The sequence below is a fragment of the Oncorhynchus mykiss genome, chromosome 4, assembly GCF_057628025.1.
Source record: "Oncorhynchus mykiss isolate SJ-2025 chromosome 4, ASM5762802v1, whole genome shotgun sequence".
In the NCBI taxonomy this organism is placed as follows: domain Eukaryota; kingdom Metazoa; phylum Chordata; class Actinopteri; order Salmoniformes; family Salmonidae; genus Oncorhynchus; species Oncorhynchus mykiss.
The window spans coordinates 38,393,781-38,419,215 of record NC_143025.1 but is presented as its reverse complement, the minus strand read 5'-3'; the positions used below and the strand labels follow the sequence as shown (position 1 = coordinate 38,419,215).

General features: G+C 40.7%; 1 protein-coding gene across 4 annotated transcripts; it reads left to right on the top strand.

The window, feature by feature from the left end:
* On the top strand, positions 1-24,877 carry LOC110520995 (podocan). 4 transcript variants are annotated; one of them, XM_036969217.2, is made up of 13 exons: positions 1-311; positions 737-782; positions 2,851-3,222; positions 3,533-3,626; positions 11,294-11,358; positions 13,584-13,693; positions 14,007-14,163; positions 16,963-17,078; positions 18,371-18,584; positions 18,888-19,092; positions 20,743-20,981; positions 21,148-21,296; positions 23,627-24,877. In XM_036969217.2, exons 3-13 carry the CDS (start codon positions 2,926-2,928, stop codon positions 23,811-23,813), a joined length of 1,833 nt encoding a protein of 610 aa, XP_036825112.2. In that variant the 5' UTR covers positions 1-311; positions 737-782; positions 2,851-2,925; the 3' UTR covers positions 23,814-24,877. The 4 variants fall into 4 exon arrangements, with proteins under 4 accessions (XP_036825112.2, XP_036825113.2, XP_036825114.2 ...); XM_036969218.2 differs by having other exon boundaries at positions 161-311; positions 2,881-3,222; XM_036969219.2 differs by lacking the exon at positions 737-782 and having other exon boundaries at positions 172-311.
* The last annotated feature ends 558 nt before the right edge of the window (positions 24,878-25,435 follow it).

Genomic DNA, 25,435 nt, shown 5'->3' with positions numbered 1-25,435 from the left:
GAAATGGCCTCATTATTATGTGGGGATTGGAAAAGACCTGTCTCAGACCATGAAAAAAAGAAAAGTTTAAAAGCAAAGAATTTTGTGCTTTTGGCTGTCCTTCAGCTCAGTTTTTTCTCTTCTATCTTTTCTTCTCCCCTTCTTTCACTGAACTTTCCCTCTGTCACTCCCACTCTCCTATTACATCTGGTAGGGATCTGTGATCTGGAGTGACTGTGGCTCCTCTCTATCCTGCTATGTGATTGTCTCTGGTTCGACTGGACACCAGACTGACTACCTTTGTCACTGCTAACCTCCCTCCGTCAGAGAAGGTAAAGAATGCATGAATTGTATAGATATGCTGTAATTATGTAGGCATCTATATTATATATGCTCATTATGTGCTATGTATTATGGACTGGCTGTGTATGAATTGGTAACGTGTCACCAATCATATACCGTTACATTAGAAAAGGACTGTCTGTATATGGACTGAGTGGCAGTATGCAAATAAGTGAATAATAGTAAGCTGTACAGCTGTTCAGATGTGTATGACCTTTTACAGACTCACCTACCACTTTTATAAAAATATATATTTTTGACAGCTTGTGAGTCATTGATTCAATGTTGTTGTGTTTTTTATTTATTTTTTTTTTTTTTTAGCTTTAACGAGTCCTTTAGGTAGGTGTGAGAACATGATGTCTGTTTATGAGTAGTTTTATGCATGTGGGGTTGAATATGCTCCATTTTGTTACAGTCGTGGTGTCTGGTACGTGTGTGGGGATATACTCAGGATCACATGTGTAGGTTTGCATGGTTTTTAATTGTATTTATTTTATCTGACGTGAACATAGACACTCGGCTGGTGTTCAGACACACACACTGTGAGGCTCCAGGGTCTGGCACACACAGGCTCTTGGCTGGTGGTGTGGTAGCGACACACACACACACACACACACACACACACACACACACACACACACACACACACACACACACACACACAGAGAGAGAGAGAGAGTGCCTGTTTGGAACTTTTTACTGACAGGCCATAGGATCCAAACACTTCTCTACTGGGACACTTTCTGCCTGCTGGGAGAATAATATCACCATTACAATGCCTTTATTGTTTAAAAAAAAACAACAACATACAGTGGGGCAAAAAAAGTATTTAGTCAGCCACCAATTGTGCAAGTTCTCCCACTTAAAAAGATGAGAGGCCTGTAATTTTCATCACAGGTACACTTCAACTATGACAGACAAAATGAGAAAAATAAATCCAGAAAATCACATTGTAGGATTTTTAATGAATTTATTTGCAAATTATGGTGGAAAATAAGTATTTGGTCAATAACAAAAGTTTATCTCAATACTTTGTTATATACCCTTTGTTGGCAATGACAGAGGTCAAACGTGTAAGTCTTCACAAGGTGTTCACACACTGTTGCTGGTATTTTGGCCCATTCCTCCATGCAGAGCTCCTCTGGAGCAGTGATGTTTTGGGGCTGTTGCTGGGCAACACAGACTTTCAACTCCCTCCAAAGATTTTCTATGGGGTTGAGATCTGGAGACTGGCTAGGCCACTCCAGGACCTTGAAATGCTTCTTACGAAGCCACTCCTTCGTTGCCCGGGCGGTGTGTTTGGGATCATTGTCATGCTGAAAGACCCAGCCACGTTTCATCTTCAATGCCCTTGCTGATGGTAGGCTTTGTTACTTTGGTCCCAGCTCTCTGCAGGTCATTCACTAGGTCCCCCCGTGTGGTTCTGGGATTTTTGCTCACCGTTCTTGTGATCATTTTGACCCCACGGGGTGAGATCTTGCGTGGAGCCCCAGATCGAGGGAGATTATCAGTGGTCTTGTAAGTCTTCCATTTCCTAATAATTGCTCCCACAGTTGATTTCTTCAAACCAAGCTGCTTACCTATTGCAGATTCAGTCTTCCCAGCCTGGTGCAGGTCTACAATTTTGTTTCTGGTGTCCTTTGACAGCTCTTTGGTCTTGGCCATAGTGGAGTTTGGAGTGTGACTGTTTGAGGTTGTGGACAGGTGTCTTTTATACTGATAATAAGTTCAAACAGGTGCCATTAATACAGGTAACGAGTGGAGGACAGAGGAGCCTCTTAAAGAAGAAGTTACAGGTCTGTGAGAGCCAGAAATCTTGCTTGTTTGTAGGTGACCAAATACTTATTTTCCACCATAATTTGCAAATAATTTCATAAAAAATCCTACAATGTGATTTTCTGGATTTTTTTCCCTCGTTTTGTCTGTCATAGTTGAAGTGTACCTATGATGACAATTACAGGCCTCTCTCATATTTTTAAGTGGGACAACTTGCACAATTGGTGGCTGACTAAATACTTTTTTGCCCCGCTGTACTTTGTACATTTTCCACTTGACTATATGGAAAATAGAAAGAAGTTACAGTATAGAGAACATGCTGGGTGCTGTAGGTCAACCCATATGATCGTCACAATAAATGAGAGAATGGATTTTTTTTAAATACGGCAAAATAGGAACATAATGTCTACCACTAAACATTTTCAATACAAAAGCAGACGGTTTAATCTTGTCCCAGACAATACACGTTCTGTCCTCGTTAGACTGCTGTTCTGACAATGTAACCAGCTTCTTTTTTTACACACTCTATTTTAAAAATCTCATGTCCTATGAGCTACCTATTCTATATACACACATACACTTTTATGTTTGGTAATCTATTTTTCTGTCTCATAATACTGGCCTCTTTAGAACCATTGCTTGAAATCCTCTGTAAAGCTGTAAAAGAAAATAGGAAATATTTGTCCTTGGTCACTGATTATCGTTCAAAAATATATATATACCCATTCATTGATTTATCACACTGTTATATAGACCCATCTGATCATTGGTGCTTCTGGGCAGCTGAGGTATCTGAGGTAGCTTGACCACCAGGCACGACCAGCAGACATGGCCAGCCCCAGGAGGTCTCTCTTTCAGGGCCTGAGTGTGCTGCTCCTGGCCTGGGCTCTGGTACACTGCCAGCCCCCTCTGGAGCCCCAGAATGAAGAGGAGAAGGAGGAAGAACCCATGGAGGAGACAGAGCCAGAGATAGAGACCTTTACAGTCCCGGCTGTAGTGAAGTCCGAGCCGGTTGTATGTCCAGGGGAATGTACCTGTACAGAGGGAGCGGTGGACTGTGCTGGGGTTGACCTCATGGAATTTCCTAGTGAGCTGCCTGAGAGCACACGCATTCTCTCACTGCAGGTGGGTCACACACACACACACACAACACAACACCCACATTCCCTCCCTACAGTTGGGTCTCAGACATCCATTAGATACATCAGTCACAATTGACAGACACTCCCAATACCTGATAGATCTTGTTACAGGTGGGTCACACACACCTAAAACGCGATAGATCTTTCTTCATAGGACTGATTTAAGGTTTAAAGCACATAAGTGAGGGCTGGACATGTCCAGGGTAGGAGTACATTTATCTAAGTCAATCAATAATGAATGAATGAAGCGTTGCTGTTCTGCCAATAATACTTTTGCCTCTTCTTCGTCTCAGAACAACCAGATAGAGGTAGTAACCATTGAGGACCTGACACGTCTGCAGCAGCTGGAAACACTAAACCTGCAAAACAACTGTCTGACCACGCAAGGTAAAAACCAGACAGAGACTTAGAGAGAGCTAGGTAAACCAGACAGAAACTGAGAGAGACAGACATTTAATCTGAAAATAGCCAAGGGAGAAAGTGACAGACAGACTGACCATGCAAGGTCAACCAGACAGGGGGACTTAGAGAGAGAGAATCAAACGAAAATAACAAAGGACTTAAGGGGACAGAGATCTGAAAGTAGCTAGGGGAGATACAGACAGACAGACATTTAGTATGGTTGGAAGTTGTTCAATTTGTTGACGACAAACTGTGGGAGCTCTGTTAGTGTCTTGTTCTCTCTGGGATTCACTGTCTAGGTCCATGTCAAATCGGAGCCTCCAGCTATTTTACTGGTTTGTTCATTTATTCTAAACCCTTTTGCAGAAGCAGCAGCTACTCTTCCTGAGGTCCACAAAACACACAAAACATTGATACACTGATAGATGAGGACAGTCACACAAATTTTAAATAAAACGATATATAAACAACACAACAAAAAATAATAAAAACAATACAACAAAATAATTGTGTGCATTGGAGTGTGCCTGTGTGTTTGTGTGTCTCCTCACAGTCCACGCCTTTCCATTTGTTTTTTGGGGGGGAGACAGGTAGCCTAGTGGTTCGAGCGTTGGGTCAGTAACTGAAAGGTTGCTGGATCGAATCCCCTAGCTGACAAGGTCAAATCTGTCGTTCCGCCCCTGAACAAGGCAGTTAACCCACTCTTCCCCAGTAGACCATCATTGTAAATAGGAATTTGTTCTTAACTGACTTGCCTAATTAAATAAATGAGTTGTTTTTTAAAGGTCATTTTGCTGTTTGCTTGAGTAATTGGAGATGGAAGGGAATGGCTCTGTGTGTTGCCATGCATTTGTTTTGGACTTGTGGCGTATGTATGGGTGTCTTTTATTTGATTTTATTTAACTAGGCAAGTCAGTTAAGAACAAATTCTTATTTTCAATGACGGCCTGGGAACAGTGGGTTAACTGCCTTGTTCAGGAGCAGAACGACAGATTTTTACCTTGTCAGCTCGGGGATTCAATCTTGCATCCTTTCGGTTACTAGTCCAACACTCTAACCACTAGGCTACCTGCCGATTATGCAAACATAGAAATTCTGTCACAGTAATATTTCTCATGAAAACTAGAAGAGAAGTGGTTAATCTCTCATCAACCAGGAAAGACTGGCATGCGTGTTGTTGTTGATAGTTCTGTATATGCAGTTAAAGGTGCTACACTTAGGATTTTTTATTTTTTTGCATTGTAACAACAAAAAAAACAAATACATAATATATTTGGTGCTAATAGTGGAATGATAGTGTTTAACAGTATTACTTATCCTCCATTGTTGTGATTGGCTGTGATATTCGCTTATTGATTTCTCCCGCCGGAGTGGCATCTGTTGTCAAACTGGGAAAGCTGTTCTGATTTGTGGATGTGTTATCTAGTGGAAATTGCTGGTAACAAAAATTCTACACTTTTCGCTCAATTTCAGTTTATGTGAGAAAACAAGTACCGAATAGTGTAGGGAATCATTGTCACATCGTAATCGCTGTGAAATATATTTTTAATAACAAGAAATAAGCTGGTAGACCAAATCCGCTGTTTGAAGCTGGCAGTGGTGTAAAAAGTACTTAATTGTCATACTTGAGTAAAAGTTCTAGATACCTTAATAGAAAATTACTCAAGTGAAAGTAACTCAGTAAAATACTACTTGAGTAAAAGTCTAAAAGTATCTGGTTATAAATGTACTTAAGTACAGTGGCAGAAAAAGTACTAAATTGTCATACTTGAGTAAAAGTAAAAAGTATACGTCAATTCTACATCAAATTCCTTATATTAAGCAAACCAGAAGGCACGATCGTCTTGTTTTTAAAATTTACGGACAGACGGGCACAATCCAACACTCAGACATAATTTGCAAACACAGTATCTGTGTTTAGTACGTCTTCCAGATCAGAGGCAGTAGGGATGACAACTCGTTACATTGATAGGGGTGTAAATTTGAACCTTATTGCTGCCCTCCCTGAGCATTCAAAATGTAACAAGTACTTTTGGGTGTTAGGGAAAATGTATCGGGGTAAAAAGTACATATGTTCTTTAGGAATGTAGTGGAGTGGAAGTAAAAGTTGTCAAAACTATAAATAGTAAAGTACAGATACCCATAAAAAAAACTTCTTAAGGAAAGTATTTAAAGTATTTTTTGGTCCACCAGCTTAAACCAGCTGTAAAAAACTATATTTTTGTTATTGAAAATATATTTCATAGCTATTTAGATGGTACAATTATTTAGAAAATGTTTTGTTGTCTAAGGGAGGGAAATGCTGTAAGTTAAGAGGACTCTATTTATTTTGAAAGATGAGAGGTTGAGGATTATAATAAATACTGCTTTGACGTCATCCAAGCAAGCCTAATGTGCACTTCACATTTCCATAGCGTAGCACCCCATATTATCGGCATATTCAACCGTGTTTAAGAAATATATTACCTTCAACAGTATTATCTTGTGATCAAGCCATCAATGTAATTATTGGTGTAGTAAAAATGTTAGCTAACGGGTTAGCAATTAGCATGTTTGAAATTTCAGTGGAAATACTACTACTATCAGCTTTTTGATAAGCGGTTTAGCAAAAAAAATATGTCCCGTATTATCGGCATACGGTCTCCAGTTATTGGCCACCATACTATTTTGTTCAAATACAAGATATATCAGTTTAATTTTGTTCAAAAAAAGAGACACCAACCTTGTATCTGAAGTGCTTACTAGATAGTTGGCTAGTTCGCTAGCCTTCCAAATGAAAAAAAAAAATACTTGCCTGAATTCTGTTAGCTATATTTCAGAGGTAAAAAGTTGGATATTAAATGAAGTATGGTCTGTTGCGCAGTCAAATTTTGCAATATACAGCGTGTCCCACAAAATGTGTATATATATAGTACATGTATATATATATTACTTAAGTAACATAAATTGCAATGAAAATTGGTGGTCGGCTAGCTAGAAGGGTGTCTTCAGTCGCAAAACTTACCGTTATTTTCCAGTCCATTTAAATGTTGATAACCGCTAGAGAGTGTCCGAAGTTAGGGGGTGTCCAATGTTGGGGGGAAATTAGCTACCATAAAACTCATATCATATACAATGTCAATGTTTATGATCACTATGTTTGATGTACAGTTACAAGATAACATGGCGTCATACCCTTAGTTGTTCTGATCAGAATGAGTCTGTTTGTCAATTGTAAAGAGAATTTGCCGCCGCACACGCACCTGAATGCACTCATGACTCCTTTTTATGCACACCAAAATTATCTGTTTCCCTGAATTGCATTGTGAATGCCTAACAGTGTAATATCGTATTTTATAACTTATACTTTACAACTCATGTTGCAATAGAACAGGCTTTCAAATTATACACACCTGACTCAGATTGCGATTTATAATTTATAACATTTTTGGATTGTGTAAACAACAACAGTAATTGTGTGAGGTCAGTGATTCAGGGTTGTATTTCAAACAAAACAACTACAAGTGAGTTTGCTCTAGTTCCTCAACGGCACAGCTAGGAGAGCTCAAAAAAGCTCCTTGTAATTGAAGACTCTTCTTTGAGTCATAAAAGTGCATTGAAATTACTTGGGAACTGTCCACACGATAAGTGTGGCCACTTGGAGACACCAGTTAGTCCTCTAACTCAAACCCTTATGTGTTGCACCTACCACACATTTTCCAATAATATTATTATGTATCCAGAGTATTTTCAGATTTGGTTATCAACAAATGCAGCAAAAAGTACAGTTAATTTAAAATTCACAGAAAATCAACAGTGTAATGTTTGGATTCAGTCTTGTCAGGTGAATTGTTGTGTCTTCACATTTGGTCTAATACTTTTCCTATAATCTCGAAACTGTTCCCTTTCAATTGATACCATGGCTATGCATTTCATATTTCTTCTGTAAGAAACATTTATATTTAGCCCTATCCATAGGCTAATTCCCATGAGTGTAAAGAGTTGAGGAAATACAGGCTGGCACCACATTACTACAAGACAAAACAGCTCGCTCAATCAAGCAGGATGGTCTTGTAAGTATAAAAGCCAAGCTTGCTTTCATGTAAGTCTATATATGAGTACCTGTGACCAGCACACCACCACCTGCTGCCCAGCTGATTGGTTGGCACACTGTAAATTGAGAAATGTTATGACTAAACTTAACAAAAAGAAGAAGAAATTATATTTTCAAACAAAGATGAATGACATAAAACACTATGGAAAAAGACTTTGGAGTACTGTAGCTTAAATAATATCATGGGAAGAAAACCCAATTAATCTCCATCGTTCATTGAAGTTGATGGGTAATTTATAACAAAACTTTTCGATATTGCCAATCATTTCAATTATTATTTTACTAGTAAAGTGGAACGACTCAGAAGGGAAACTCCAACATTGAACAATAATAATGAAATAATGAAACAGAAGGATTGCTGTTTTCAATTAGGTAAAGTTAGTGTGGGCGAGAAGGAAAAACAATTGTTATCCGTCAATAATGATGAGCCTAAAACAGTAAAGCACCCTTTGCTGGTTCTAACAGCCGACTAATCAGTTTGCTGCCTATTCTTAGTAAACTGATGGAGATAATTGTGTTTGACCAAATACAATGCTCTTTTTCAGAAAACAAGTTAACTACTGACTTTCAACATGCATATGGAGAAGGGCACTCAACTTGTACTGCACTGACTCAGATTACTGATGATTGGTTAAAATACAAGGATAATAAGATGATAGTTGGAGCTGTATTGTTAGATTTCAGTGCAGCCTTTGATGTTATTGATAATAAATTGTTTTTGGAAAATACTCACTTGCTATGGCTTTACATCACCTGCCTTCACATGGTTGGAGAGTTATTCATTCAATAGAACCCAGAGAGTGTTCTTCAATGGAAGCTTCTCTAACATCAGATATGTACAGTGCAGTGTCCCCCAAGGCAGTTGCCTTGGGCCGTTACTCTTCTCTATTTTTACAAATGATTTGCCACTGGTCTTACACGAAGCTAGAATGACTATGTATGTGGATGATTCCACACTCTACATGTCCACACCCGAAGCCAGTGAGCTCAATGAAATTCTAAATGAGGAGTTACAGTCAGTTCCAGAATGGTTGGTTAATAATAAACGGGTCTTAAATACATCTAAAGCCTAAAGCATTGGATTTGGTTGATGACATTCTCTAAGACCTACACCTCAACAGGAGTTATACATAAAGGGTGTGACCATTGAGCAAGTTGAGGAAAGTAAACTCCTAGGTATAACATTGGATTGACGAGAGATTAACTGGTTCTCCTAGTTTTTATGAAAATGATTACTGTATCAAAAATAACATGAATTCCCTTCCATCTCCAATAAAATTACATTAAAACAGATTAAAAAACAAACACACGCACACACAGACACTCTCTGACACACACATCATTTTTGTTGTTGTATTATTTGTATTATTTATTTTGTTGCATTATTTGTATATTGTTGTATTTAAAATGTGTGTGACATTCCTTGTCTATTATTGTATCAGTGTTTTGTGTGTTTTTTTGTGGACCCCAGGAAGAGTAGTTGCTGCAAAAGCTAATGGGGATCCAAATAAACAAATAAGTTAGTGAATTCAACTAATGTAGATAAACAACCACATGTAAAAAGTACTTGGCCAATTGCAACCATCAAAGGCCACCAGATTATTGCCAGTTGATTTCTCGTTACACCAAAGAAAAAGCTTGAAAGGGTAGTGGAATGGGATTAGTGTGGTGTGTGAAGAATCCAATACTTAAACTCGTATGTGGTTAAAGTATTAATAAATCACATTATTGTGGGAACACCTCCTCTAAGAGTATAAATTAGACTGTTTGAAGTTTGAATCATAAGCAACCTGCCAACACATTGTTTGAAGTACAATAGACCAATGTAGCTACTGTAGTAGGTCAAAGCTTTGTGCTGGAAAGCCTTGGCGGAGCATGGGTGGAGTAGGCATTGTGGTGCTCATGTGAATTTCCTTTATTTTTGCAAGTAAGGTACTTAATTATTAACCAGGAATAATTTGATATTGATATGAAAATGGATACATTAGGCCTGCTTTGGGCCTACTTCACCAGCTCTGACACTCTTCGGATGTGGCAGGGCTTGCAAAATATTACGGACTACAAAGGGAAGCCCAGCCGCGAGCTGCCCAGTGACATGAGCCTACCAGACAAGCTAAATTACTTCTATGCACGCTTTAAGGCAAGCAAAAACACTGAAGCATGCATGAGAGCACCAGCTGTTCAGGAAGACAGTGTGATCACGTTCTCCACAGCCCGATGTGAGTAAGACCTTTAAACAGCTCAACATTCACAAGGCCACGGGGCCAGACTGATTACCAGGACGTGTACTCAGAGCAAGCGCTGGCAAGTGTCTTCAATGACATTTTCAACCTGTCCCTGACGGAGTTTGTAATAAATACATATTTCAAGCAGACCACCATAGTACCTGTGTCCAAGAACGCCAAGGTAACCAGCCTAAATTATTGCTGACCCGTAGCACTCACATCTGTAGCCATGAAGTGATTTGAAAGGCTGGTCATGGCTCACATCAACACCATCCTCCCAGAAACCCTAGATCCACTCCAATCGCATACCGCCCCACTGTGTGGCCAAGCATGACTCTAACACCACCATTAAGTTTGCCGACGACACAACGGCTGTAGGCTTGATCAACGACAACGATGAGACAGCCTATAGGGAGAAGGTCAGCGACTTGGCAGTGAGAACAACCTCTCCCTCAACGTGATCAAGACAATGGAGCTGATCGTGGACTACAGGAAAAGGAGGGCCGAGTACGCCCCCATTCACATTGATGGAGCTGTAGTGGAGCAGGACGAGAGCTTCAAGTTCCTTGGTGTTCACATCACCGACAATCTATCATGGTCCAAACACACCAAGACAGTCGTAAAGAGGGCACGACAACACCTATTCCCCCTCAGGAGACTGAAAAGATTTAGCATTGGTCCTCAGGTCATCAAAAAGTTCTACAGCTGCACCATCGAAAGCATCCTGACATATTGGTGTGGCTGGCTACCGGGTTAAGCAAGCTGTGTGTCAAGAAGCTATGCGGCATAGCACGGTTGTGTTTCGGAAGACGCATGGCTCTCGACATTCGCCTCTACCGTGTCCGTAAGAGAGTTGCAGCAATGGGAAAAGACTGCAACTACCGATTGGATATCACGAAATTGGGGAGAAAAATGGGGTTAAGGGGCTTGTAAGTAAGCATTTCACGCTAAGGTCTACACCTGTTGTATTCGGCGCATGTGACAAATGCAATTGGATTTGATTTATTAATCTGGCTAAGAGACTGCCCACTGGGCACAGACCTCAATTCTAAATCTATTCCATGTAGGTTCAATGCAATTTCATTGAAATGACGTGGAAACAAAATTGATTCAACCAGTGTGTGGGCTCTAGTTCTTCTAGATCCACTCCATTAATAATGTATACCTAATTAAAATAATGATAATTTATTTTCTCTTATATGCTGTCCAGGTCTATTCACTAAAACAAATCAATCTGATCTTTATTTTCTGTGTTGTATATGTTTTTAGTCTGAATAACATTTTCCATGTTCTATTTTTCTTGTGTGTCTGTGTGTGTTTGTGTGTGTATTCAGGCCTTGAAGATGAAGGATTTACAGTGCTGGAACAACTGAGTTACTTGTACTTGGCCAATAACAAGGTGATTAATTCTAAACACAGCCGTAAACATAGACTTTACACATTCAACAAAACAACACATCACTATTCCTCCGTCATTGCGACATAACTTGAACAAGGGGAATATGGTTCCATGTAAACATTCTTCAGTACATGTTTTCACTTGTGGTAGTCATTAATATATAATCAGGTCTCCCAGGAGTGAGTAGCGTACAGTATAGCGTGCTGTGCTCATTAAAAGTACTGCTAGGTCATCATGGAGCTCTCTGAAGCCATCTTCACACCTTTATTTGTTCTACTCCTATTGGAATCCTAATTTTAAAAACATGATGGTCTTAAGGTTGAGACAACCAAAGTCCTGCATCCACAAGAATTCAGCAATACAGATATGTAATGACTCAGTGTCTCCCTTCAAAGAGTAATTGTTTTCTGAACTAAACTGCAAAATAACCAAATGGCTGAAAGAAGTCAAAGAACCATCAGAAAATGTAACTTATACACTGTATGTATGCCATTCAGAGGGTGAATGGTCAAGACAAAATATTTAAGTGCCTTTGAACGGGGTATGGTAGTAGGTGCCAGCCGCACTGGTTTGAGTGTGTCAAGAAATGCAACATGGCTGGGTTTTTCATGCTCAACAGTTTCCCGGGTGTATAGAATGGTCCACTAACAAAATCAATGGGGGGGCCCTGTTCTGTAATTCAACCATGATTACTACAGTTTTAGATAGCTGGCTGCTAGACAAACTTACCAGTCAACATGGGCTAATTTAGTGACTGTCAGTGACTGACATAACAAAAGAAAAACTGCTGATGCACAACCACATTTTTGAAATTGCACCTTGTGTATTATACTATTGTAACTCTCAACAGTACGTTTTTTTATTTTATTTTTTATTTCACCTTTATTTAACCAGGTAGGCTAGTTGGGAACAAGTTCTCCTTTGCAACTGCGACCTGGCCAAGATAAAGCATAGAAATTCGACACATACAACAACACAGAGTTACACATAATAAACAAAACATAGTCAATAATACAGTAGAACAAAAGAAAACAAAAAGTCTATATACAGTGAGTGCAAATGAGGTAAGATAAGGGAGTTAGGGCAATAAATAGGCCATGGTGGCGAAGTAATTACAATATAGCAATTAAACACTGGAATGGTAGATGTGCAGAAGATGAATGTGCAAGTAGAGATACTGGGGTGCAAAGGAGCAAGATAAATAAATAAATACAGTTTGGGGATGAGGTAGGTAGATAGATGGGCTGTTTACAGATGGGCTATGTACAGGTGCGGTGATCTGTGAGCTGCTCTGACAGCTGGTGCTTAAAGCTAGTGAGGGAGATATGAGTCTCCAGCTTCAGAGATTTTTGCAGTTCATTCCAGTCGTTGAGACCCCGACATGTATTTATTGTATGTTCTATAATTAACATTTTCCCTCTCCTTCCCTACTTGGATCTTAAACCTTGGATCTCTTATTCTTAGTGCATCAGAGTACAATTCTGTGTGAAATTGATATTATTTTCTATTCTATTTTGTTATGATGCTGTATCCTTGCCAGCCGTGCTGCTGTTGCCAGCAGGAGAGGTGGCAGACAGTGAACCAAGCTTCAAAGACCCATTTTACTTTAATCCATAAACCACGTTGAAAAGGGGACAGATAGAGTATGATGCTATGTACACTCTTAGGAAGAAAAGGTGCTATCTAGAACCTAAAAGGGTTCTTATGAGAACCCTTTGAAGAACACTTGTTGGTTCCAGGTAGAACCCTTTTGGTTCCAAGTAGAGCCATTTTAGGTTAAATGTAGAACCCTTTCCACGGAGGTTATATCTGGAACCAAAATGGTTCTACCTGGAACCAAAAATAGTTGTTCTTGGAACCAAAAAGGGTTATCCTATACGGGCAGCCAAATAACCCTTTTGAAACCAAGAGTGTCAAGTTAAGCTCACTACCACTGTGGTAGTTTCTCCTATTTCTCCTGTCATAGCCATTTCAAGCAACGCAGAAACTCCCTCTTGGCATCATTTGGGAGGGAAACAGTACTGAAATGTATTGAAGTGTTCATTTGTTTTGACTCATCCGTCAATGTTCCAAGGTCAATTGAGAATGATTGTCTGTGTGGCGTAAATTACCCCTCACTGCCAGCACATACAGGTAGTTTTGTGGTCAGTACAACAGGAGAAAACAAAATAAGAGAGTAACATAATATCTCTCTCTCTCTTTCCCTCTGTTTTTTTCCCTCCCAGCTCACCACAGCACCCAAACACTTGCCTCCCTCACTGGTCAGTGCTGATTTCGCCGCTAATTTGCTCGCGAAGATCTACCCGTACACATTTGGGCAGAAGCCAGGATTGAAGTAAGCGGTCAAAGTCTCTGTGTGTGTGTGTGTGTGTGTGTGTGTGTGTGTGTGTATGTGTGTGTGTGTGTGTGTGTGTGTGTGTGTGTGAGAGGGTGGGTGGGTGGGTGGGCAGGTAGGTAGGTAGTTGGTTGGGCATAGGAGGATTACATTTTCACAGTAGAAAGGTCTTATGTTGCTGTAGGTGTTATATTGCATTTAATTAATTTGCTTCATTCATAAAATAAAACAAATCACCCATCGCTTATCTTTTCCCTTTGCTCCACTCCAGACCACTAATTTCATGCATTCCCCCATGTCCTAACCACCCCAGGTCAGTGTATCTCCATGACAACAAGCTGACAGATGCAGGGCTACCCGAGAACATGTTTAACGGTTCTGACAGCCTGGAGGTTCTCATCATGTCCAGTAACTTCCTCCGCTACGTCCCTAGGAGCCTGCCCTCTTCCATCTACCGCCTCCATCTGAAGGTGAGCTTGTGAAATCAAGTTGAGTAGCTACAGCCCTCACACAATAACAACCTATCCTGAGAGCTCACTCCCCATTCATACGGCCAAGTTGATCTCTGTTTATAAACTGTCTATATATTCCCATGTAAGTACTCTAATATCTAACAAATGCATAAATAAACGTGATTTATATACAGGGTTGGGTAGGTTACTTTCTAAATGTAATCAGTTACAGTTACCTGTCAAATTGTAATCCGTATTAACGTTTGGATTACTTTCAGTTACTTTTAGATTACTTTTCCCATAGCCTTTAAAAGCCATTAGAAAAAGACTAAAAGGAATATGACCAATTGAACAACATCCATTGTAGGAAAAGTCATTGTTATAGTTTATGTAGCTGGCCATCAATGGATGTTGCATTTGACTTCATGCATTTATTCTGTGGGGGGGTCATACTAGCTAATGTATGGAATTGTTTTAAGATGGTCATACCATAGGTCATTAATAAATGGCAAAACAGACATTCAAAAACAAAATTGTGATGAATAAGATTTTGAAGTGTCTGTCCTATATCTAGGAGGTATAAGAAAGCTTAGGAAATATTTAGTTTTTTAGATTGACTCACTTTTAATACCCCTTGATCTTCAAGCATAGGACTTGGAATTATGGAAGTATAGATTAGCCAAATGGTTTTACCTGAACATTACCCAAAAACCAAGGATGTTTTAGCCTACTCGGTTGTTTATGATTATGTTGTCGTGGAGGACTAATTGGGCTCATTGCTTCGAGTTGAAAAATAAATGCTGCTCTCATGGAATGGCGTGCTTTGAGCACTACAAAAAAGTATTATTTGCAAGTAAAACATGTATGCCAAATGCTGGATTTGCTATAGGCCTATTGTTTACGTTTTGTTGGCGACAATTTGATATCGCGATAATTTGCAGCTGTTTAAAGGGTGAATCCACAGTTGAAACAATAGCAAAGCGGTCACCGCACCTCTGTTTGGTAACAAGCTGAGAGATGGTCCTTGAGAAATGTAACCACTCTCAGATTAATAGACAGAGCTATGGATGCAAGGACTGACCATCCGTGATATCAAAACCATTTTTAACCATGTTTTGAGTCTATACAGTGTTTGTTTACATTGTACATTGGGAAAAAACAAGCTTATATTTTGGGCTCTTATGGGGTGTGACAGTTGAACTAAGCTCATGAGGCATTTATAAGTTATATTCTTCAAGAATCAATGGGTACAGTATATATTATTCATTTATAAATCCAAAAATGGATGTAGCAACTACAGATTGCCCCTTTAAGTTGATCAAAAGTACAGAAGTTTGAGCATGTGTACGTTAGGCCTATGGATTTTTTTATTTTATTAGGACGAATTAGATTGAGCAATAAAAGCCCCACTCGTGGCCTTCTTAAATTAAACTTGTTTTTGACAGTATGGAGCACAATACCACAGAGTAGTTTAGAAGGTAACTCCCTCAAACCTTTATTCTATAGGCTGGGATCCGAACTATGCAGTTGTTGCAAGAGCACATTTTTCACTGGTCGCAAAAACAATGATTGATAGGCATCTTAAACTTCTTCAATTCAACTATTATTCAGTTAAAATACACAAAGAGTGCTGGGAAAAATAATTAGCCCTTTTTCGAATTTTCTCTACCTTTACATATCTTTGAATTTTTGACTGTTATCAGATCTTCAACCAAAACCTAATATAACATAAAGGGAACCTGAGTGAACAAATAACACAACAATGACATACTTATTTCATATATTTCATAAACAAAGTTATGCAACACCCAATGCCCATTGTGTGAAAAATTAATTGCGCCCTTACACTCAATAACTGGTTGTGCCACCTTTTGCTGCAATGACTCCAACGAGACACTTCCTGTAGTTATTGATCAGCCTCTCACGTCGCTGTGGAGGAATTTTGGCCCACTCTTCCATGCAAAACTGCTTTAACTCAGCGACTGCTCGTTTCAAGTCTTTCAAGTGGGATTAGGTCTGGACTTTAACCAGGTATTGAGTGTAAGGGGGAAATTGCTTTTGGTGTTTCATTTTTTTGTTATTTGTAAACTCAGGTTTCTCATAACATTCAGTATCAAAAATAAGCAAAAATAGAGAAAAAGGGGGCAAATACTTTTTCACGGCACTGTATACATTTGTGAACAGCCCTCCACAACAACCACAATCCGTAAGGTGCCAAGAGCTCAATGAGAGAGCAGCTCGATGATTCACATCAATGCGCTATGTAGATATCGATAATAAGTGATATCCATATCGCCCATAGATTGCACCACTTCTGTCGTCCATATCGGCAACTTTATTCAAGTTGGACAATCTTTAGATGCTGACAGCAGTCGCACCATTGCAAGACTTGGCTTAGGCTGTAGCCTACCCAAAACCCCATTCCTGCTCTTTTTCCCGTGATTCATCAAACGCATTTGGTGTGTCATCATAGTGGTCTCTGACTTGTGGTGACTCTCTCAGGCGGAACAAACTTAAACTTGCGCCTTTTTTCAAAGCTGATTTGAATGTCATTGAGAAAACAGAAAGGTGTATACTCTGTTTTTCGCAAACATCCTTTCTGAATTTATATGTAATCCTCAAAGTAAGAATACATTTTCTTCAAAAGTATCTGTAATCTGATATATATTTTTGCTGGTAACATAACAGGTTAGTTACTGTTTTTTTTTTTTTTGTAATCCATTACATGTAACTGATTACATGCAATCCATTACTCCCTATCTGTGATAATGATATGTGATGCTTGATTGTGTGTCTGTGCTTCTTCTTGGTTAACAGAGTAACAAGCTGGAGAAGATCCCGTCAGGGGTTTTTGATAGCCTGACCCAGCTCAGAGAGCTCTACCTACAGAACAACTTGCTTAGCAACGAAGGCATGGACAACGAGACCTTCAGGTAATGTTGTAGTACTGTAGTAGTATTCTAGTATTACTGTAGTACTATTTTAATAGTACTGTAATAGCATTTCGCTACACTCGCAATAACATCTGCTAACCATGTGTATGTGACCAATACAATTTAATTTGATTTAGTACAGCATGGATGATAAGACCTCCAGGTACTGGAGGACCTGTTACTATCAATTTGTAGTATAATAAGACACACTAACAAATAAAACACACTCAACAGAGAGCAATTCAGTCCAGCTGTCTTCTTCTATTCTTCCTCTTCTTCTAAGTTGATTCGACATATCTGAGGCCACATGTTACGTTAAAACCAAGGGTATTGATTCAAAACAAAGACCTATACTGTATACTTTACAACACAGGCAAATATAAGGCATGGACAATGACACCTTCACGTACTGTAGTAGGAAGAGTGTGTCGGGTGTTCTTGAATACTCCACAAACAATTCATTGGATCTTATAACCAATGTTTCAGTCAATAGATAAGACTTTCAGCAGGGTTCTTTTTTTAAATATACTTTAGCTGCGAACTACAACTACTCTCTTTTTATTGTAGGACACTCAGACACACAAACACGCTCGACAGAGTCATTCAGTCACTCCACCTGAGTGCAGTTGATTCGATATATCCAAGGTTGAACACTATCACTGTTGCCCATTATGTGTCAATGGTTATTACAGAGTGCATCAATTCAAAACACAGACCTATAGACTTGACAACACGGCAAACTCTGAGAAGGTACATAAGGGAATGGTGAGTTGAGTGTCCACTTGTTACTTTCGATGTATGTATATTGATCTCATGTTCAGTTCAGCGAGAGAATGTGAGAGAATAGAGTGGTGTGAGTGAGTGAGTGAGTGAGTGAGAGAGAGAGAGAGAGAGAGAGAGAGAGAGAGAGAGAGAGAGAGAGAGAGAGAGAGAGAGAGAGAGAGAGAGAGAGAGAGAGAGAGAGAGAGAGAGAGAGAGAGAGAGAGAGAGAGAGAGAGAGAGAGAGAGAGAGAGAGAGAGAGAGAGAGAGAGAGAGAGAGAGAGAGAGAGAGAGAGAGAGAGAGAGAGAGAGAGAGAGAGAGAGAGAGAGAGATAAGCCAGTGGTGAGAGATTAGGTTGAACTGGTACATTCTGAGAAAATGTCAAAATGGGAGAGAAAAGTGAGATTTGTCTATTCATGGAAAGATAAGATGACCGCTTAAAGATAAAGTGACGCCCTAACCTCACCTCTCCTGTATCAAATATAATGTCACCCTCTCCTCTCCTCTCTCCTCTCTCCTCTCCTCTCTCAGCCAGTTGACCAGTCTGGAGTATCTGGACCTGTCCAACAACAACCTGAGTGTGGTTCCCCAGGGTCTGCCCCGGAGTCTGATATTGCTACACCTGGAGAGGAACAGTATCCACAGTATCCCTGGCGATGCTCTCACAGCCTGCCGTAACCTTGAGTACCTACTGCTGCACAACAACCAGCTCCACTCCCGCTCCATACACCATGCTGCATTCCAGGTAGGTGCTGCAGGATACTTCAATCTTATATAGAGGGCTATAGGACATACTGCGGATAGTTGAATTACCACAGGTGTATATGGCTCGAAGGACCATGAAAAATATTCTAAATATAAAGCCTGATCTGACTGCTAGTTCGGTCAGGTTGAACCGCCACAGAGAGTTGGGCACAATTGTTTTGATGTTATGATTCTGATTATATTTTTGTCTGTTAAATGAGCAATGAGAATCCTGAAATGTGCTATGAAATGCCATTAGAATTACATGAAAATGTTCACATAAAGAGTTTTATCTTCCGCCCAGGGCCTGAAGAAACTACACACCCTCCACATGTACAACAACCAGCTGGAGCGTGTCCCCAGGGCTCTGCCCCGCCGAGCCAAGACTCTCATGCTGCTTCACAACACTATCAACGTGATTGAACGCAACGACTTGGTCTTTCTCTATTCCCTGACCGAGCTCAACCTCAGTTACAACCGCCTCACCAGCGCCAAGCTACACAGAGAAGGTAGACTGGACCACATATGGAGTATATGGAAATGTTTTGTTGTATTGTGTTTTGGTGTGTTGTACTTTGCTCTGCTGTCATCTACATGAATACTGTACATCTACAGTAGAACTATATGTGGTGTCACGCTGGTATGAATGATTCGGGAGACAGGCACAGGAATGCATAATATTTTTTTGTTTTTTTTGTACCCAAATTACCCAACATTTTTTGTACCCAAATTACAGCGTGCCGTGTAAAGGCACAGGTACGAAGACCAAACAAACACTATACAAACACAGGGTAGAAACCCAAAACAAAAGAGCGAGGAGTACCTCGCATAAATAACACAAGTCCCCAATGATTATCCCACGGGACGAGACCCGTAATCATCTGCGCAAACCACAATGGCACGAAAGCCAAAACACACAGCACAGGTACTCACACTCACCAACAGACATTGTAACAATGATCGACCGCACCATGGTAAACAAAGGGCACATATATACAAATACAATTAGTGGGAATCCGTGACATGTGGCTCTTCAAATCAAATTTGATTTGTCACATGCAGTGAAATGCTTACTTACAAGCCCTTAACCAACAATGCATTTTTAAGAATAATAAGTGTTAAAGTAGTTACCCAAATAAACTGAAGTAAAAAATAATAAATAATTAAAGAGCGACAATAAAATAACAGTAGCGAGGCTATATACAGGGTACTAGTACAGAGTCAATGTGCGGGGGCACAGGTTAGTCGAGGTAATTGCGGTAGTATGTACATGTAGGTAGAGGTAAAGTTACTATGCATAGATAATAAACAGAGAGTAGCAGCAGGGGGGACAATGCAAATAATCCAGGTAGCCATCTGATTAGCTGTTCAGGAGTCTTATGGGTTGGGGGGTAGAAGCTGTTAAGAAGCCTTTTGGACCTAGACTTGGCGCTCCGGTACCACTTGCCGTGCGGTAGCAGAGAGAACAGTCTATGACAAGGGTGGCTGGAGTCTTTGGCAATGTTTATGGCCTTCCTCTTACACCCCGCCTGGTATAGAGGTCCTGGATGGCAGGAAGCTTGGCCCCAGTGATGTACTGGGCCATACGCACTACCCTCTATAGTGCCTTCCAAACTTTTTGAGGATCTGAGGACCCATGCCAAATCTTTTCAGTCTCCCGAGGGGGAACACCAAGACAGTCGTGCCTTCTTCGTGACTGGCTTGGTGTATTTGGACCATGATAGTTTGTTGGTGATGTGGCTCTTGCACACATATCATGTTTGTGATGAAATGTACAGTACTTCTGTCGATATTTGTTTTATTTAACGAGGCAAGTCAGTTAAGAACAAATTCTTATTTACAATGACGGCCTACCCCGGTCAAACCCGGACAACACCGGGCCAATTGTGCACCACCCTATGGGACTCCCAATCACGGCCACTTGTGATACAGCCTGAAATCGAACCAGGGTCTGTAGTGACGCCTCTAGCACTAAGATGCAGTGCCTAAGACCGCTGCACCATTCAGGAGCCCTATATGAATATCTATTTTTGGGCCTGCTGTATGACACAGAAATAATTTCCTAACGGAATCAGTAAAGTTATAACTACATTTAGCTACAATGTTTTTTGTATCTATTTTTTTCATATTTAAATGAGACCATGTTGATAATCATCCAGCCTTCAGGAAGCTGCGTCTGCTGGTGACCTTGGACCTGTCAGGGAACGCCCTCCACTTCCTGCCCTTGGGCCTGCCCCGCTCCCTGCAGGTCCTCCGGGTGAAGGACAACCAGCTGAACTCCATACCAGAAGGGGCGCTGCAGGGCATGACCAAGCTCAGGGACATCAATCTCAGCCACAACCAGCTTAGACTCAACTCCATCTACCAGGGAGCATGGATGGAGCTCAGCGCTCTGACGGTGAGACTGGGTGGGGGGTTAACACAAGTAACACCTACAGGTTTTCTGTGTGATAAGCTGGCTGTTGGCCCTGTCCTTCATTTGTTGGACCTGTTGGTTCGCACTCTGATAGTGTAAAGAGGGCTTTATAAATGCAGTGATTGATTTGATTGATGTGTTCCTCCAGACTTTGGACCTGTCCAGTAACCAGCTGTCCCATGTTCCGTCTGACCTGCCTGAGTCTCTGGAGTACCTGTACCTGCAGTCCAACCACATCAGCACTGTCCCCGCCACCGCCTTTGAGGGCACTCCAAACATCAAGGGCATCTTCCTACGGTGAGAGACTGGGCACTAATGAACGAACGCACACTCAGAAACAGACACACACACACACACTGGACTGAACCCATTTCTTGGTTCAAACCCACAGCTCGTGTGTGTACCAAATTCAATTGTGAGTACCAATCACTTACAGTACATATATGAATGAATACACTCTCTCAAACCAGTACATACACGCACTCTTACTTATGTTATTATAGAACCGTAATTAAACCGTCATTCAACTCCTGCCCCTCCCCATGAACTCCTAGATCCAGCAGAACACTCTCCTGTCCACTGTTCCATTCATGTCTGTAGCATTTTTCTGAATGAGACATTTCTGGCCTTCTACTGGGCTCCTACCATCACTCCATTCATCCTCTGTTGTGAGTGTGTGACAAAGTCCTATTGATTGATGCCAAATCTAAGACAGAGCCACATATCCCTTAGTCCACTGAGTCCCAAGCTGCATCCAATGGCACCCAATTTACTATATAGTGCACTACTTTTGACCAGCGCCCTACTGGAATTTAGTGCACTATACAGGGGATAGGGTGCCAATATCTGACAGATATTTGGTTGATAGTTCCCTCTTTATCCCTCCTTAAGTTTATTTTCCGTTTGGATCCGACCTACTCTGCTCTGCGGTGCTGTTTGTGTTTGTTTGTGTGTGTGCGCGCGTACGTGAGTGCATGCGTGTGTGTGTCTGTGTGTGTGTGTCTGTGTGTGTGTGTGTGCATGCGTGTGTGTGTCTGTGTGTCTGTCTGTTTGTGCTGCGCTGTGCTGAGGAGACTGTTATGTAACGGAGGGAGCTGAGGATGGAGTAAGTTGTCTTTCTGCTCTTCTTCTGCGCTGACTGTGCTCATTCAAATCCCTTACACAGATACACTACGTATATTTCCCATCATGTGTTCTTGGATTGTAAATTAACTCTCATAATTATCTGGTTAGGTTATGAAATGTAAATCATTTCAATGAATCGGGTATTTTACAAAGTTAAAGTCATGATTTCCTTTGTGTTGACATTCTTGGCTGTTTTCCTCTCTTGGAAGGAGGACTATATAACAGAACAGAACCCATGGTGGTAAAGTTTTAGGGATATTCCCCGCTGTGTCTAGATCGGTTTCTTGGCTTGTTGATCCACTGCTTTTCCCATTAATTAAATTAAGTCAATGATTGGATTTCCAACTAAAACAGCTTGGCTCTGCCAAGTTGTTTTCTCTTAGTTTCCTTACTCTTGTCCCCTTCTGACCTCTTCTTTGTCTGCAGGGCGGGCTGGGTCCCAACACTCTAAAAACCAACAAAATCCTTGTCACCTCATCGACTTGTATCCTTTCCTTTTGCTACCACTAGTCTGAATATTTACTAGTATATGTAGCTAGGGTTAGTATCAGTTTCCATCATGTTCATTTTTTAAAACTTAAATGTAGACTTTTCAGGTCAGTTTGGAATGTAAACCATCCAAGACTGTTGGGATGCTGCCCTGCGTTTTTGTCGGTTTGGTTTTGAGGAGTCTAATTGGTGCTTTATCAGATAATGAACTATACAAATCCTGACCCCATCCAGCTCACTCTGTCTGTCTGGCCTGTTGGTCTCTTCATGCTGTGGGCTCAGCCTCAGCAGCTGCTGCAGTATCACAGCAGTTAGAAATGCTTGTTTTTCCACCAAATCCCTCCACATCTGGGAGCTGCTGGCCCGAGCCAATTACAGCCAATCTGGAATGCTCCATGGCCTCAGTGGAGGAGGGGAGGTGGATTTGTGTGTGCACATCTGTTTGAGTCTGTGTGGCCTATGTATGCGTCTGTTTACATTGAGTGTGTGATATAAACGTGTGTGCGTATGTGAGTGTGCCCGCACATGCGTGAGTGTCTGGGTCAGATAGTGAGTTAATTACAAACTAAGATGGGTCGGATTCACTGACACTCAGGACGTCATAGATGAGCCCATTCAGAAGACAGTGGAAAATTGGCTTGATTCGGATAACATGGCCTTATTTCCCCTTGACGCAGTATAGGGAGTATCAGGGTGCTTACTAACTCAATAGAACTTTGAATGGAAGGCAAACTGATGAGTCATAGAAAGAATAGTATACAGGCACTCTAATTGGCTGCGTTACTGAATCTCAGCGTTTGTTTACAGCACATGTTGTGTTGTTCCTTACAGGACAATATCAATATCGGATTGGGTCTTATAGTATGCTGGTTCAGACTCTAAGCACAACATCCTATCAGTTAGTAGCTCTTGCTGTGCTGGTTTACACATCAAACTCAAGCATCTGCTCAGTCACCATCACATATTGCAAGTCTGTCTACTGACCTCAGCCCTCTGCTCTGTCTCCCTCTCAGGTTCAACCATCTGTTAGCCCACTCTGTGAAGGAGAGCTCCTTCAAACACCTGACCAATCTGCAGGTGCTGGACATCGGCCACTCGAGCCACTCCAACCCCTCCGGAGCATCCTTCAGACAAGAGGAAGAGGAGGAGGAAGAGATGGAGATGATGGAAGAGGAAGTGAGAGAAGGACTCGCTTCATAGGTTTATACCATGGACACACACAGCTTCAATGATCTAAAACCAAATGTTGCAGTTGTTTAGGCTGCAATCTCAAAGTCCTGTTCTTTTGAAAGTACAGAAAACAGTATTTTTGCAAGTGGTCAGGCTCAATTCTGAAATGTAAATTAAACTATGAATGGAAGCGCAAAGTGATATTTTTTCCCATATAGTGGTGAATTGACGATGCACATATCTCTGGTGCAGGATACCAGATAAAATTATATTTTTGTTTGTTCTATTATTTTTCTGGGCTTTGCTTGTCTATGCAATGACAGATACGGTTGCATTTCTGTGCTTGTGTCTTTTTGTGCATGCCAAATGGCACCCTATTGAGTGCACTACTTTTGACCAGGGCCCATAGGATTCTAGTTGAATGTAATGCCCTATATAGGGAATAGTGTGCCATTTGGGACAGATACTTTGTCTCAACACCACTTTAGTGGAAGCAGAAAAGAGAAGACAGTCATATCTGTCATATGTTGATCATACTGTGTGGGTCCCATCTCTGAACTTTACTGTGTGCTAGCTGTGTCACCTTACAAAGAAGATTATGTCAAGATTTGAAGTTTTTGTTTTCAGTTCTGAGCCTGTATTTATACTGTAAAGCATCTCAGACTAGGAGTGCTGATTGAGGATTAGGTCCCTCTCTTATTCATTATGGTCTAAAAGGCTAAACTGATCCTAGATCAGTATCCCTACTCTGAGATCTTTTGTGAATATTGGCCCTGGTTGTGATTGCGTGATGTAGTCTGGTAAGACAGTCTGGCTTTATGTAATTTTGTCATTCTTATATCAGCGTTACTATGCCACAAGTTCTGTGACCGTGTTACAATGTCCTCGCTCTTAGACTACCATGAGCTTGATCCATGCTGTTAATGTAATGCCGTAATTTAATCCAGTCTTATTTTGTAAGACGGCAAGTATTTGCATATGGTATCTGAAAAACTCATGCTATTAAATTAGTCACCTTGCTATGAACCAATGTATTCACCTTCAGATGTATACATATGGATTTCACACAGCAATAAATATCATGCATTAACAGGTTTCTGAGCACACAACAATATTAAGCGTGAAATGTATATAAAATGCACTTTATAAAGATTTTTTTTTTTTTTGAGATGTCAGCATATAAACAAAAACATTGAGCAACTAGAAATCATGACAGAAATATAAAACGAGAGACAGTCCAGAACAGATGTTGAGTTTGTGGTTTTGAACAACGTTCAAATGTTTCACAATACTTTTCAAGGGTCACATGTTGGAGGAATTCAACTATTCATTTTGTCTGTGTCAAAAATGGCAATCTATTTTCTATGGGGCCCTCGTCGATATTGATGCACTATAGGGAATAGTGTACCATTTCAGACACAATAATAGAAATGTCTCAAATGACACCGATCAATGAAGTCTGCCTCCAGTCTGCCTGTCAACCCAGCAGGGAAATCTATAGACAATGTATGTTCTTTATCCTCCTGCTATTTACCTTTATTCGGGGCCAGCTTTAACCTTTTGGGGGCTCTAAGCGAGATTTAGTTTGGGGGCCCCCCACCTCCCAGCAAAAATGTTAGTGGCCTCCCACTTCACAGCAGAGAGACACATTT